This window comes from Priapulus caudatus, unplaced genomic scaffold (genome assembly GCF_000485595.1).
Source record: "Priapulus caudatus unplaced genomic scaffold, Priapulus_caudatus-5.0.1 Scaffold11, whole genome shotgun sequence".
NCBI lineage: Eukaryota > Metazoa > Priapulida > Priapulimorpha > Priapulimorphida > Priapulidae > Priapulus > Priapulus caudatus.
This window is the reverse complement of record NW_014577072.1, coordinates 190542-208135: the sequence shown is the minus strand read 5'-3', so window position 1 is coordinate 208135 and position 17594 is coordinate 190542. Positions and strand designations below refer to the sequence as shown.

General features: G+C 42.8%; 1 protein-coding gene across 2 annotated transcripts in view; it reads right to left on the bottom strand.

Moving 5' to 3' along the window:
- The window catches only part of LOC106807492 (MDS1 and EVI1 complex locus protein EVI1-A-like), a 90034-nt gene extending 73078 nt beyond the window's left edge, over nucleotides 1–16956 (bottom strand). For both annotated transcript variants that reach the window (XM_014809831.1, XM_014809847.1), the window contains exon 1: nucleotides 16830–16956. In XM_014809831.1, coding sequence (XP_014665317.1) covers nucleotides 16830–16917 — 88 coding nt within the window. In that variant the 5' untranslated portion in view covers nucleotides 16918–16956. The remainder of the gene's footprint in view (nucleotides 1–16829) is intronic.
- Nucleotides 16957–17594: the final 638 nt, after the last annotated feature.

Genomic DNA, 17594 nt, shown 5'->3' with positions numbered 1-17594 from the left:
CTTCTCACAAGTTAAATCGATATCGGATTCATAAATCTATACCATCTAGCGTTTCTCAAAAGGTGCCACTCTCAGGTGAACGAGAGAAAATATTTCGGACACACATCCTTTTACTCGCAGGCATAAAAACTCCGCTAGACAATTTTCAAACGTACAGGGTGCTGGCGCATGAGTCATCACTAACGTGTGCGTCGCGCAATAAACTGCCTGCTGCTGCTGATGATGATGCCATAGCTGCCGTGGCAGAAAGCAATTGCCACAGCACCTGCCCAGTCATGATCACATCTTAATTAATCTTCCTGCAAGGCTGCGGGGATTACCGTGGCAACATAAACACGTTCGAAACACGCCGCCCGTTCATTCTCCCTAATAAACAATCTCATGATCAGATAATGATTCATGTAAGACACGGAATTTACTGCCTGCGATGGGACAGGTGTTTTCTTGAGCAAAATCATTCGGCGCGCCGGCGTTCTACGTACACGCGCGGATCAAACACGAAGAACTGAGCGAAAATCAGGCCGGCATTCCTGCCAGGCCGGCAGCTGAAGGGCCCCGGTAATCCACAAATTGAAACCCGATTTGTGTAATTGCTGACTAGATTTAGTGTCTTTGTAAGTCATCTCATGCAAAAATTCCATTTCCTCGGCTAAATGGCATCTGCTGGAGTTATCCTATAACTATATCCTCTCCAGTGCGCATTTTGACGCGATGCAGCCTCCGTTGAGAGGATTCCCATGACTCGTAATTGGTTTCAGGGAATATCCAGCCTATCTGATACATGTGTTGACGTCGGCTGATGTCCCTCTTAAGGCTTCACACTTTGATGATGCCTGTAGGGAGAGATGACGCCACTCGGCTGCCAATATTGTCTGATAATTGCCTGCCGAAACTTGAAAGGCCTCCTAATGACATCAGCGAACACGACTTGGTGCCAGGCGCAGATAAACGGAGGATAGCATGGAAATGTGGGAAGGGGGAGGGCGATAAAGAAAGAGTTCAATACGCTTACTGGTGATACAAAAAAGCCCCCGCAAGACTAGCTGTCAACGACGGCGAATTATCGTTGCATCGATCGCGCAGAAGTACAGGGTTCAATGCATTTGATGCGAAAATTGTAGACTTTACACTGACAGTAGCATCCTGATGATGAAACACACATGGGAAATAAACAGCCGAGTCGAACCAGAATAGCTCTTTTAAAGGGCGTATTGCAATCGAGTCCACTACAATGCTACACAACCTCTTCCAAATGATCTTACACTACAATACTGTAATTACATGCCGAAAGAAGGCTGGATAAAATTCTCAAGAGCAATTTTTGGTCGGACTCGGGGAAGGGGAGGGCGTTAGGACATTCCTACACGCTTACCATGAGAAGGAACTACAACTATACACTTCTATTCGTATACACGTTCCCATGTGGCCGTAACGTATGGTCCTTACTCAAAGGATCGCTGTCGTACTACTGTAATTAATGTGACGTTAGTGGGATATGAGAAACCAAGCATGTCCTAAGAATCACAGTAAATGGTTGTCCCAAACTAATGACCTTAAAAGCTAATAAATATAGACTATCAATACTTAATACACACGTGGGCCAAATCCCCCATAGCATTTTGCGTTATTCCAAACAGAATGTGCTGATTAACATGTGACATGACAATCCCTCAATAGATATATTCCACACTCAAAAGAACACACTCTTACCCCCCACAGCCATATCATAAGCGGAAGCATATACATATAATATATTACCACATAATATTGCAATTTCATTTTGGATATCGATATTACTACCAAAATCTTTTAAATTGCGTCGGTGTACATTTAAACACCACTTTCTATCAACAACTGATTAATTAATTAAATAACGACATGTCGATCAATATACCTCTCACTGCTTTTTCCATTGCTAACGTTAGTCACTTTAATTATTGTGGGGTCTTCCTACACAGCGGTTTCAACAGTTGCACTCAATTTAACTGCCGGTGCAAAATTGGGATATTTGATCCTATAATCAAGCATACAGCAACCTCGAATTGCCGGTTCGTAAAATTGTCTACAGAGAGGAAGTTGTTAGCACAGCACCATGCGGTCTTCCCTGTAAAATTGATGTAATCGCGAATAAAACATGATAGATGACATGATAACAGCATTCTCACGATTATGAATCTTTAATACAAGACACCGCTAACAACTCTTGCAAAATCATTAGTTCCTGATAATTACACCTCCTTTCATTGTGACATTCACAGCAGATAAAATATGGCATGATGATAACAGAGTGCGCGAGCAATAAATCATCGCCAGCCCACAGTAATTAAAGATAATAACGGTTTAACATAAATCAATTGTCATAGGTTGTCCTAATTCATAACGAATCTGAGTTTTTTTAATCTTTACGAAAATTCAGCAAAACGTAACTTCGGGGTGATATCTCAACGGCACGCATAAACTCGTGTCCCTTAAAAAGTATATACGATATACACAGATCCTTTTTCTTATATGATTTCTCTAATTGACATTTTACAGGGGACACGTACAAATATATGCAATTTATGATGCCACGCTTCATGAGAAATGGACTCAATTTTGACACTGGTATGAATCTCTATCGAATGAACTGGCAGTTATGAATGTGAATCTCTTACATCAGCTCTGCAAATCCTTGTTCCTAAGATACTGACACTGGTAGCTTATAGAAGCAAATGTATGATCAGGAAATGCCCCGGCTGTGTCCAGCTACGTACTGCAAGACTAATACGACAGACCTGCGCATGCGCAAATTGACCACAAGTGTACACGCTTGTAAAATCGAATACGCAACCTACCTGTACGTCGAGGCACCGCACAGGCGCCACTGAAGACACAGCATGTAATCCACTCGTGCTGCGTGCGCTTCTTCCACACCTGACCACTCGTTGCCTAGGTCTAGTTATGCAGCACTGTGGGTGGGAAACTCGATATATATATATATATATATATATATAGACTGGGACTCAGACGCGGAGACCCTTTCCTGGTTAATGATTTGGTACGACTCTAATGACCTATTCAGTAGGATTCCCTGACGCCAGTTGATAATGACTGTCATGGAGGGAAACGGCTTCTACAATTTCCTGGACAGACCATCAGCCACATTCAGCGCGGGGGGAAAGACGAGCGAGGAGGAAAACAAAATCTATCGTCTCGGGAAAGCTAAGTGGATGATAGATCGAACCCGCGGAACGCAAATGTGCCCACGTGTAACGTAAACGCCACTTCTGAAGTTAAGACGAAGGAAATGCCAAGTGAAGCCGTGAGCGTAATAAGATATACTAGCCGCGACTCAGAAGCAGCAGCTATTCGGTTCAGTGCTCCGCTGGTTGCTGTGAAGAGATAACGCGACACAGGAAATGAGCGGGATAATTTCCTCGCGAGATGATCGGATGGATGCCTTAAGAGACCCAGACGTGCAGTTAGTTATAATGATGGCTGAAACAGACTGTGTGAAGCCACGCTACCATATGCAGTTGGAAATCAAAGCTAGCTTAGTAGTATATACTATAGCGCCAAAATATTCACATTAAAATTGATGCTCTAGAGTTAAGCAAGAAAATACATAAGTGCATGACTGACAAACGTATACAACATTGTATGCTGGAGGAAACGATACTTAATCGATGAAGATGTTTCATCGGAACTGAAAATTACTATTTTGTTAGATATTTTCCATTTTTCTATTCGTTGTTAATACTCGTCGCTAATGATAATAAAAAACAAGCAATGCGTGTGAAACATTATCAGTGAATACACTTCACATAAATAACGGCGATGCCATAAAAGCACAAGCAAAGTGCGAATTGCAGTAGATCGTGTGACATGTATCACCGCATGATGGCAGCGTCAGTCTCTGATGACAACGATAAAGATGATAATGGCGGTGGGGCAATAACACACTACACTACGACGCCGACAACAACAATGACAATGCTCACAGCGACCTTAATGGAACGGATGGAGACCATGATAAAGACACGTGAGCGTAGTTGAGACTAATTGCTCCAGGTAGCACTCCACACATAAAAACTCTTCCAATATGCGGCTTTAAAAAAATACACTGAAGGGCGCGTATAGTCCGCACTGAATTGGAATTAACCCACTCCTTTCCAGCTCCCACCAGCTCGTACGTGATACATGACAAAGGCCCGCCTGGTGTATCATGTGGAGTTCTCGTCGCTTCTCCGGCCTCCGCCGAGGGTCGCCGCTATTGTTCTCGGCACTCTGTGATTTCCCTCGAAATTGCACCGCCGTTTTGAGCAATTGTCAGACACGTGCCATCACCACTCCCCCGAGACAATGGAAACGCGAAAACAAACACGCTACGAGAACACCTCTGCCGTGCGCCGAAAAAATAATCGACACGCGAAACCTTGCCCGCCGGCGGACAATACCTGCCCGAAAAATCGCCGAGATGTCCTAATGTCGTGCGAGCACGCACGTTGACAGCTCAGCGGTGATTACGGCATGGGCAAACATGGAGATTGGACGCAGACAGGCGTCCGGTAGAGGCCTAATGATGCTAATGAGTGAAATATGTTTTTATTATGAGCCCGCCTGATTGCCGTTGCGTGCCGGCGAACGGCCACAATAAAGGCGCCATAAAATATTCATTTCGAACAACGTTGATGCACTTACTGCGCGTTTCACTGCTTCCAATCTGAGCTGGTGCGGATGGTAGGCGCGGTCACACGGCTGTCCTCGCACGACATGCGATAATGGCCGAAATGCAATATAATACAAAGCACGTTGATGCGTAATGGTGGGTTGAGAAAGGTAGGAGTCACACGAGTGACATACTGTATAGTGTGTGAGAGCCAGAGCGAGCTAGCTAGCGACGCTCATCACCATGTGGTGAATAGAGGGTATGGTATAAGGGAGAGTGACAGAAAGCTAAGGGAGTTGGTAGAGCGGCGAGGGAATTTAAGCATAATTTCACCGGACTGCAGAGCAAGTACTAGAAGACACTACAAGTTACAACATGAAACAATCGTAAAATACCGTTTCTTTGTTATCTAAACATTATCATCTCGTAATGAATCGAATCATGACATGCATGAATCTTCGATCGCAGCCGGCGCAATCATCACGCATCGGTAATTACAGGCAACTGTCGCTAGAATGACCCCAACTAGTGTCAGTTGGTCAGTAATGACAGCCGCATCTCCTAAGCACTAATCTGATTTCAATTAGTGTTCATTTGTCCAGCTAGCGGGCCATGTGTCCAACCATTGTACTCATCACACCTGCACGCGGTGGTCAGTGGGTGGCATACCGCCTGATAGTGACAAGCTGTAATCGAAAGCGCTCGAGGCACACTCCATGACGTGTGTTAACAACACGCTTACAGACACGTACGCGTATATATATATATATATATATATATATATATATATATACACATATCGTATAGACTATCGCGTAGAAACAGACGCGGGATGGAAAAACCGACTGGTTTAGTCGATTTTTTCCGAGAGTCGCATTCAATCTCTGCCACTGCCGAGCAATAGATGGCATGCCGGCGTGGGAACGTCGCCGCGACTTACAAGGTTCAAGACTCAGCCTCTGCGCAGCATAGAGTTTCAGCATTGTTCGGCGACGCAGCGACAGCGCGAGCCGGAGAGGAAATCAGCACACAATCACATTTAAAATGTAGCGCCGCATCAAACAATCGCGGCGTTAAATCTGTCCCGAGGGGCATTGGGCGCGCGCGCGGTGTGCTGCACATCGTCAATGGCGGCCCGATTCCGCTCACGTTCTCTGCGAATAATAGAACGAATTCACCAAAGTTCATCTGTGGTCAATCCTTTTAGCCGGCTATAGAGACGCAGAGGTTCGTTAGTAACGCGAACATGGCGCACATATGTGTAGTCAACCGGCAGCTGTACAGGACCAAAGATGGACTAGCTATTGTGTACAAGTGTCTGACCATATTGGCCCGATTTGTTAGGCTGTATTATTATCAGGGAGGTACTAGTTGGGGGAAACATGTTAAGTAGTAGTACCTCAACGGTGAAGGTATATATATATATATATATGACCAGAAGATTCTACAAAGATGAAAGCGCTTGTGTAAAACTAAATTTCGGATTATTCTCTTTTTTAACTATAACTGAATATCGTCATGATGTAATGCATGTTAATGTAACATTATAACAATAACCTACAGCGCCACCTACAGACCTAACGCAAACGGCTGAGAGGCAACGTAACGTTTTTGATTGAATATATGGATAAACAACGTTTTAAATAGAATCTCTCAACGGTTTTTTTTTGCACAAACGATGTGAATTATCACCTACTATTCCCATTTATTCTCCAAGAGGAACCTGCGGTTGGCCAATCTGATTTGCGGGTACATTTGCTGGCAGATGTTTGCAACGGTAGCAGATTCTCTTTATCTAAGTCAAACAGCAGCTGATGGTCGCCGAGGGTGGCTCAACAGATTAAACACGCATCTGACTACAGGCCCAAGCTCTGCTGAGTAAATATAGCCACTCTCCAACATGTAATACCAGTTGATACTCTTGTAGATAGCAAGTCACTCAGTCCCGAGCGTTGCATTGATCTCCGTTCTTCCATCAGGCACGCTCATGTTTATTGGCTCTTCTAAATTGTGGGCATGCGTTGTTTGCAGATGTGTGCGAATACAATATGCGAGACGCGCCCATCAAACTATATAGTCAAATGTACTTTGGCACGCCGGTACGCGTTAAGTTCATGACGTCTAGAACATAAATATTCATCATCGTCACGCGAAAACAAACAGAAGAAAGCAAACGAGCAAATCGAATTTACAGCCAAAGAGGTTAAAGCAGACGAAATTCTCGTGTTATTTTTAAACGGCTCAAATCTCACAACGGCTCTTCGTCAACGCGGGGGCGGCCGTGGCGGGAAGAAAAGGATCGACCGTGAGCAGAGCGTCATGGTGGCCCGACCAACGTGCGAAAATCACAAAAGCCACTCTCGTCGAACACCTGCATGTGGCCATATTGTCCACGCATCGCACAGTCCCCGAGAATTTACATCTGAAGCGTACTGGCGATCGGGTACTTATGCTTACAGCATGGACAATGTGCTTTAGATGACGCCGTATGAATCGCACGGCCTGACTTGCAATGGCATGACGGAATGTATTAGAATGATATATACCGTGTGGGATTCTGAATTGCTTGCTGTTTGGAATTATGAGCGGGCACGCATTGTTATGGAAATGCCATGCATCATTTTTCTCCGTTTTGGTCGTCAGACATTCTAAATAGGTTACCTCGACAAATATTTCGACTGAATCGGTTTGTCAACGCAAAAATAAATGTCAGGAAAATTCAGCGGAATACCTTGACGTAAAGTGTTATTCGCAATATATAACTAAAATGCTATTTTTTAAATGCAACCGCTTAGCTATTCGAAATCGTATATATGATTAGCATTAAACAAAGCTCTTGCTAAATATTCACGCAAAAAAATATACACAAGTTATTATTCCCTTTAATCAGAGTGATTGGGTTTAAAGGATCTCTCAATTTTCATTTTTACATACACAATATTTCAAGCAGCAGTTTTAAGCAATCAATAAAACAGCAATTGACACATAATTTATACTCAAAAACCTAAGGTTTGGACCACTATTTTTGTCACGCTATTTTTGTCACGTCGTTCTTATTTCTATTCTGCTTCAATATTAGCCAGAACAGTACTACTACTACATAGATCGCTGGTGCCGAGGAGACTGCAAACCAGTGATAGGATACGTTCACTCGGAGATGCCCAATCCACTCGTGCAGTTTACCATGTGATCCCCATAAGTCCTCGCAGTGGAAACGCAATCTGTTCGCTCGGCTCAGCTACACTTGCTAACAAGGCAGATAAGACGTTGATGGCATGTTTTACTAACAACTTAAGTGCCTGCATTACGAGCCAGCTGAATGCAGTGCGGCTGATGAGCAGATAGCTCTCACGGGTCGCTGCGCTTAGGGTTTCATGATCGGTGGATCATGCACTATGCTATTAAACAACTTTAAGTGCAGGTCACCGGAAACCAATGGAACGCCGACTGCAGAGCGCTAGCCAGATGGCTATCAGCCAAGCCCGGCCAACTAGTACAGACACGATCACGGGAGAGTAACCTTTGCTTGTAGAAAACACAAGGCTACTTGTGATTACGTACTGTGCCAGTTACATCTACAGCATGAGCAGGGTGAATGCAAGTGCACTCGGCACTCGGGTGGACTGTAGCCTGTTTGGAGTCGCAGCTTCGCAGCTTCCTCTTTGTGTTAAATGCGCCCAATTACGACACTGTGACTAACAACCCAAGTATGATATCTTCCCGTGCTCCGCACCCACACCAAAGCCCGGCTTACAAGAAGCCATCTCAGCCAACTCCTCGGCCCACCAGCTGTCTCCACGCCAACAAGCACAACCACTAATTATCCTGCCAAATATCTCCTGGTAAAAATTTTGTTTATACACCGATTCTCAGATTTGTTTTGCTAGATTGCCCCGGACTATCCCGAAATATCCCACAGCCAGCCAGGATGCGACACGGATCACCACAGCAGGCGAAATTGGGAACTATATTAGCGTGATAGTTTACACTGGGATGGGGCGACGAAACTCTGTGATTATTTAGGCTGTGTTTTCCGGAAGGGTCCTGCGGAGATGCGGGATGTTTTTTCAGGAAATATTTGTGGAAGAGTTCGTTTATGTTTGCGTGTCTAAACTGAATGGCAGAAATGTATTTTTGCGCACTGTCTTGCAGTGACAGATGTTTTGTAATCAGTGAACTCTGCTCTCACTACGGCAACACCACGGTATCGCTGTTTCTCATTATCCGTCTTCCAAGCACGTTTGCGTTCTTCGTGGGGTCAGTGTAAGCATATAAGCGCTGTATGATCGAGTAACTACTCCAAATAACCATTTTACTTGATGCGGTAAGAGAAGTGCAATCAGAAAATGTAATCAGCGTATTTTCGTGTCAAATGCATACGATGAGGAAGTATTATGTTTGGTTTGCCTTTCCAGAAAGCAGAGGCTCCTATAGCGGGTAAACGAAGCGTACTCTGTAATCACTCTTACTTAATTAAATTATATCCCAACAAGTCAATTTATTAGTTCATACAGCCGCGAAGTAATTGACAAATATCACATATCAAAAGCGGCCTGATATTAACAGCATATTGAGGACCACCCGTAGAGTACACAGCTATACATAAAATATTATTCGGTATTTTAATAACGCATATTATTACAACAACAACAAAATTATAATATTATGAAGAGCATATATTTTCAGTACTACGTTTTCTAACTGGTAAATATATAAGGCTATAAAAGGAACTTAATTGTATATACCATTACAGAAAATACCAGAAGCATTTGTATAAGAGAAACATAATAATAATTATCAAATTTCTCTTTAATTTCTCATTTTGACATCGACGTGGGAGTGCAACTTACACGTTTATCCTGGACTTGAGATATTTTTTTGCTAGCTATGTTATACGTATCAAATCTATCCTAGACGTACACTATCATTGCAGCTGCGTATATAGCAATCCTCCTCCAGCAAGCATGTATTCATACCAGAGAGATGGGAGGAGGCAGGATTTGGTGGGCAGAGTTTTGACATTGATCGCCATCTGAAACTAATATGTGTGCACAGACCTACATGCTCATCCAAGTCAAATCACATGTCAGACAGGCTAGCTCATTAGCCTCAACCCTAGCCTGCTTTGTGTTTGCACACTGTTTACCCAACACTGAGGCACAGGATCAAGAAAACAAGATAAATTGCCAGAGTCTGACCTGTGGCGCCAGAAACGCCTTAAAAAAGCAAAGGTGCCCGTATGTTCGTATCTGTGCGCCAGACACGTCCCTTCCAGGTGCCCCCAGAGACTCCTTAAGACGTGCACACCTCTTACACAGAAGAAAGAGAGAAAGATACAAAGCGAGACAGTCGAATCTTCTATAAATAGGTGCTTATATATACAACAAAAATTAACAGCTCAGAAAAGGGACTCTCTGTCAGGAGAATAAATTTCTCTTGGCACGCAATTAACTGAAAAATTTATGTTTTCTTATAACGGCGTTTCCTTCTCGATCCGATAAGGAGGAAGGTTAGTAAATGCTACTGGAATCTCATCTGGTGAGATGCGTATCGCGTGAGACCAGCAGGTTCTGCTTAGCTTCCACAACAGCTCCCTGCCGACACGGTGTCATCGAAAACAGTAACAAAATAAAAGAGGACCAGGTTTTCTGATGACACGCAAAATCTGGAAATTGATCGTGACCGTGTTGAATTGAGCCGTATACTATTTCACAAATGTTTACACTTGCAAGGAAATACATATATGTAGATAGGAGATTAACTGGTGCTAATTTTTCGAAAACATCTCTCGTTAAGTAGAACAATAATTACCTGCCAATGTTTACGTCACAGCCGCCCACGAGCAGACACATTGGGCATCCAACATCTCGGAGTAGAATCAGGTAATCACACATAACAATGAAGCCTTTAGTTAATGTAAACATGTATTTAAAGCCGCACAATGCGCATTCAAACGCTAATTTCTCCAGTACTAGACTAGCAAATACTTCGTGTCATGCATAATCACACTACCTTATGGCAAAATAAACTCTAGTTCCTCCCGTTTCACTGCGCGTTTGCTTAAAACCCACAAGAAAGAGGTGCGAAATCTGGTAATCTGGCGCCAACGCCGACTTGTTTGCCAAACAATTTAGCCTCGAAGCGGTTAGGTGACGTCACATGTTTTTATCTTTGCCACACCCGTACCGCTGTACCGCAGCACCGCTGCACGGTTGCTTGGGAGAGCAACGCGAAACTGTCAACAACATCGGAGAATTTGAACAACATTAGAGGTATTTTCAAATGCCTTTTATAAAACAACGCGCAGTGAAATGGGAAGAACTAGAGTTTATTTTGTCATAAAGTTGGATGATTCTGCATGCCACGAAGACTAGTATTTGCTAGTCTAGTACTGGAGAAATTAGCGTGTAGATGCGCATAGTGTAGCTTTAACCTATAGTTTTCAACTATTGATGTATATATGTATATATATATCAGGAGTAGATAAAGGGATTCCCTTTATCTACTCCTGATATATATATATATAAATTATTTTTTATTGTAGGTTTCTTAATTGGGATTAGTTCCAATATTAACAACACTACCATAAATAATCTACAATAAAAAATAATTTATTAAAAAATTGACAATTAAAAAATAATATAAATCATACCAGATTGATACACATGCATAAAGAAGCTCGCTGCGCATTAACATGTATTACACGTGTTTTCTAATATAGAGATGGTCTCAATAAAATTGCCCGTACATACTCGAAGCTATCTTCGTTACAGAGTTTTAGCATGTCAGCTGTGGAATTTACTGTCCCCCGAAAAAAATTGCAACACGCGATTATAGACTGGAATTCAAACAAAAGCAGGACTGTTGATGATATGGGTAGATGTTAAATTTACTCAAATTCCCTGATGAGCTGTTTACACATGAAAGGAAAACATTGTGAATTAACCACTGCTTATTTTCGTAAGACACTAAATGTTGACTTTCCTTCAGTTGGGCAATTGCTACGCAGTTTTTTTTCTCATGGAATATTTGGGTCCTCCCAGATGTCAGATTCAAACACGCACGCAAAAAGCGTGCAATCTTGAAGGGCATCTTATCTTAAACATGACACTAGTGAGTATTCTGCTGCATTCTTATAAACCTCAGCTGTTAAACGCATATGCGCATGTTTTGGAGCTTGATGTACATTAATACATCGACATGTTATTAATGTAGAATAACGTAATCAATGCATCAGCATGCCAGTACGACAAAATCTACCAATATATATATATATATATATATATATATATATATATATATATATATATATCGATACTTATTTCTACCAATTACCTAGTAGCTGCCATCATACATTACCTGTCTCGCGTGTCTCTGCTCTAATTCAATGCGATATCAAGAAAATCCATGAGCAAACACATTCGGTTGCACACATAAGCGTTGTCTGTCCATGCACTCATGCAGCTCAGTCAACTGCCTATACGGCCGCTATCACGTGCGGTGTTGCATGCATGCATGTGCGCCTACGCAGCACGGCGCGTTGACGCTAACGAACGACTGCAGACTGGTGCGGTCTAAGATGAGGATGATACGAAAGGAAGCGGACGCTCAAATATCATGAAAGCATCCCAATCAGAACCGAGTGTTTTACCGGGCGTCCACGCCAGAGCCGCCCTGGCTGTTTTCCCTTGGCCGGCGCCGTAATTTAACCCAGCGACAGTATAGAGTGAATGCCTGCCTGGTCTCCACTACAGCAGAAGAAAGTAAACATTTACAACAGATACCCTAATGGTTGTTTTGAAAATATGCGCCTCATTAGCGAGCGGAGAAAAAGTTGTGTACAGTCTAATCATTGGGGGACATGTGATTCGATGAAGCCGTAGGAGAATGAGGCCGGCTTCCACGCGGCAGGCGGCGCCCCGGCTGACCCTGGTCATCGCGCGCGGTCATCTCCCCGGCTACTCGGCCAACAAGGCACTAACGCGTCAATAAGCACAAGCCTGCGCTCGATATTGGTCTTCTTAAGCAAAACCTCATTCCGTGTTAGTGTGATGACGATTAGAATAGACTCGCATAGAGACCTAAACAGCCGTGAACTTCTTAAAGGACATGTGCTTAATAGTTACACTGGTAGCCACTGATCGCCATGTTTACCTAGGTGCGATAAAACCCGCACGAGGCAGTAATTTAACAACACTCAGGCGCTCACGACGACGCACCCGTTACGCCCACTGCGCAGCGCACACGCACGCCACGCACCGCCACAAGCACGCACGCACGCACGCACGCACGCACGCACGCACGCACGCACGCACACACACACACACACACACACACACACACACCAAAACCGTGACGGGTTAAGGACTAATTAGTTTATTTTAAGAGAATACGCAGATAAGAGAGTATACGTCATTCAGAAGTGTGCCATAATTGAGTTCCGCGTTTAGTCACTGGAAATATATAACGAATCATTGCTCCGAATCTATTTCTGGTTGCAGACAGGGCACTACCCATTCATAAATGCCGCATGTCACGTCACTCTATCCACCCTAATAATAAGTGTTCAGACCAGCATCCCTGCAGCTTACCTACCAATTAGCTGCCTCTTTGTCCTAGCTGGCGTCCACAATTGGGAAGAGCTAACAAGCATAAGTCACAAGTACGCTCACTTACAAAGCTACTGCTTAGCACGAACAGGCTGCGTGAACCATAGTCTCACATCAACCTGTTGATTGACTTCAATTAGCCTCAATTAATTATCGTGATGCAAATTTTAATTTTAAACTGGTACCGACCGAACTACTATACACGATAGCAATAAAATATGTGTAATCAGTCAAGGCTTGAATATTACATAATAATATATCTGTGTCTTTATGGTAACATAATTTTCTAATCTTATCACCAATTAACCTTATTAATGTTAATCTAAATAAAATTTGTATTATTACTGTTCTGCCAAAAATTCCGTAAAACCTCTGTATTCTGTAAATCGTGCTTTCCCTACTTTCCAGCGCGTCAAATATCGTATGCAGGTGTTTCACGGCCTTGTTGGTCTGACAATAGTAAGCTTTTATCAAAGAACGCACAAAAGAAAAACCCCCAGTCAAATGCCAGGTGCTTTGAATTACCGATTTCTTCAGAATCACTGACCAATCATGAGCGATGCCGTGGAATATCAGCTTTCACATTTAAATTATTTCACTGACCCTTGATTCGTGAATGCTTCTAGACAGCAGAGCAGATCCGCACGTGTTCAGAGAGTAGCAAACGGCAGGCGATAACGCCACGTATAATTTTACCGTCATGACATCACATCAATGGAGAACCCAGCCGAAGTGTGGCAGTGGTAATACAGCGTGAAAGCTCCCACTGTTTAACCCTTTTGTACTGTAAATAGGGCCATGATTTGCCTATATCGCCCGACGGGGATTGAATATCGCCTCACAAAGGGAGATGTAAAAGTGGGACAGAAATGGCCGGTCGACAGTTGCCGGCTGGCTGGCAGTTGCTTGCACCTGGCTACCAAGATACCTGTCAGCTAGGACAGCTTCCGAAGACGGCTTGCCTCTTCATCTAATACCCACGAAAACCGGAACTTTACTCCTAGCTTAGCGACTCGGTGGAAAACGCTTTTTAAACAAACAGTTATAGTTAGCAGGATATGCCCAACTACAGCCTTTGTTGAATGCAACTGGTCAGGGTTACTCTGCCAAAAATTGTCACGTGTATCTGCATCTACGTCTGCATGGCCACGTCATTGCATGAGCAGATTTTACACGTGAAATACAACTCGATATACAACTCAATTCATTTCATTTCAATATACAACTCAAGCGATGTACCGTCTATCTTGAATTTTCACTACAGAATTTAAAAAACACATGTTTCATGCCTTGATACACAATATACCCTGGGCAACTTTCTAAAAAGAATGTTAAGCAGCCAACATCCTACCATAAAACTACATGTATATTAACTTCACGATATATTTCATAATATCATATTTATTAAAATTCAGTGGTTACCATATTTGGATTTATATGCAAAGTTAGATAATTACTGAAAAAGAAATGTTTCTCCGTACATAAAAGGATCCCGCTAAAATATTCTTTCAACTTCGGATTTTTTCAAACTTTGCATTGTTTTGGCACTTTCAGCTTTCTGCTTGTGTTTGGTGTACCCTAGCTTATGTATATGGTTTATATTTCTGTATCTGCATTGATGAAATGAACTATATTTTTTATAACAGATTCTCATGTGTGGCTAATAAATTGGCTGAAAAGCCCAACATCCTATTCTAATATTACAACTAGTAACCAATTCAGGGCATGCCATCAGGCACTACCTGACATCAGCTAGGAATTTCCTTTTTATTACTTTATCTCTTTATGACATGTACTTTTATTATATTTTGATAAATAATGAACAGTTTATATTCCATAAAACCCAATTTACTCTCAAATTACAACCCTTTTCCACGACCACCACAGACACCTATATTTCTGTAACAAGTATGATCAACGGTATTATTTCAAAGTCCTGTGTATATTACAAGAAAAGGGATAAATGTTATGTAATGTTACGCAATCAATACATTTTCAGCAGTTTTCTAGGCAATTGCTATATATTTCGCTCTCAAATCAATATTAGTGGGATGGCAGTACCCGTTTATTTATTTAATTACGATAATTATTGTTATCCTTGTAATAACTACATTCGTTTTTAGTTATTATTATTCAATACCTTACGAATGTGTTACACTCATCCTGCGTAAGATTTATGCATTTTTACATGCTACCCCCACTAACTCAGTTTGGTTGATCCTTAGAAACCGTGCCTATATATGCAAATGCATGTGCGTATAAAATATACATGTACTCGTGTCTATGGATTTGTAATGCGCACATGTAGCGCTCATTGGCTGTAAAGCTGATTTATTATAAATGCATGTGGCAAAGATAAGCTCAGTTATAATACACCACTCACTTAATTTTGTATTTATTACACGGTTTGTTCTGCACATAAAATGTCATAGCCTACCAAAAAGCAAAAAAAAGTGTAAAGGAACAATGGTGCTTGACTGACTTCGCAGTTGAACACACTGCATGCACCCAAATGTTACAAATTGCCAATGCTATTGACAATTTCAATATCGCCAGGTAATTATCGCACGCTACGATCCATGTCGTTGGCCATGCTCAGTGCTGATGCGCCCATATGTGACAGATGTCACCCTGCTGACGCTATAACGTGTCGCGACCCAGACATGTATTCGCACTGCTGCTTGAAAATGTCATAATTATGTTTCATACATAAATTATTCAATGGTAATTCACGTCACACTTTAGAATACTACAGCGTAGAGGCAATGAAGCGAATATTTATGGGACTCGAATTGTATCAAATACAAAATAGGACTTCTCTCGCGCCACTCACAATTTCACAAAATGTGAGTGTGGTGAATAAAATACAGCACATGCGTACGTGCGTACGTGCGTGCGCGAGTGTATACATGTGTTGCGACAGCACGTACAGACCGACGAATGCAGTTACCTCGCTACCCTCACTGTCATTGAAAGATACAATACTATTGCAAGTTTTAACTATATAGAGCAGTCTCTAACAACACAGAAAGGGGAATTACGTCATACCATCAACCTATTCTATTACTCCTATTAATTAATCACTTAGCCAAGTTACAACCACAAGTAATTAAATTACACTAAATGGACCAGCTTATTCCAACGACTTATTTATTGGCAAAGGTGAATTTTGGCGATAAAATGGAGTGCCGATAAACGACACGATTAGCGTAGACACGGTGAACAACAGCCGCCACATGAACCTTTATAACCTATATCGAAGCTACTGGATGCGTATGAAACCGAGATTTCCTAGCAAGCTCTACGTACAGCACTGTCGTTACTTCTACGTCGTTGTGATACGTGTGCACCTCTACTTGTACGCGAATTGACAACATGTATGTTCAGTAAATACAAGAAAGGCAACGCAACGAAACGCATCGAATCGCACGATTTGTTTCCTACCAAATTCAACTGGTTAACTTTATTCATGGACAAAAGCTGTAACAGACGTTGACCATGGAACAAACAGTCTTATTCGCGAAGCACAAATGAACACTTAGATGCTAAAAACGCATGAAAATACGACTTACTCTGCTCGAATTTCCTGGCTTTTCCCTTGGACCGCATTACTACGTGCATCGCTTGCAGCGAACTGAATTTCGGAGATGCAACGTACATATACCTAAGCGCATGCGTACTGCGCGTCGCGGCAAAGTTCGTCACAGGCGCACCGATTGCCGGATGATAGATCAATCAGCGCGCTTGAAAATGTCTTCGCGTTTTCCTTATCACAACAATATCTGCAATGGAGGGGTGAAATTCAGAGCGAGAGAGAAGGGGAGATAGAGGGAGAGAGTGTGCGTGACAGTGAGAGCAATGGAGGGTGGAAGGAAAGCGTAATGTAGAGAGAGTAAGAAAGAAGGGGGAAGAGTGTGTATTCATTTGTGTGCTCGTGGGCATGTACGAGCGTTTGTGCTTGCATGCGATGCGGTGCGATGTAGTTATACGCGCGTGCGTATGGGCGCTGTGTACGTGTGCGTGTGTACGTGCCTGCGTGTGTGTGCGTGCGTGTGCGCGCGCGCGTGTGCGCGCGTGTGTGTGTATGTATGTATGTATATATATATATATGTGTGTGTGTGTGTGTGTGTGTCGCTGTGTGTGTCGTGCGTGTGGCTGTGCGCTCTGTGGTGTGTGTGTGTGTGTGTGTGTGTGTGTGTGTGTGTGTGTGTGTGTGTGTGTGTGTGTGTGTGTGTGTGTGTGTGTGTGTGTGCGTGTGTGTGCGTGTGTTTGTGCGTGCGTGCGTGCGTGCGTGTGTGTGTACTGTTGCATATTGTGTGTAAGCGATAAAGTACGAG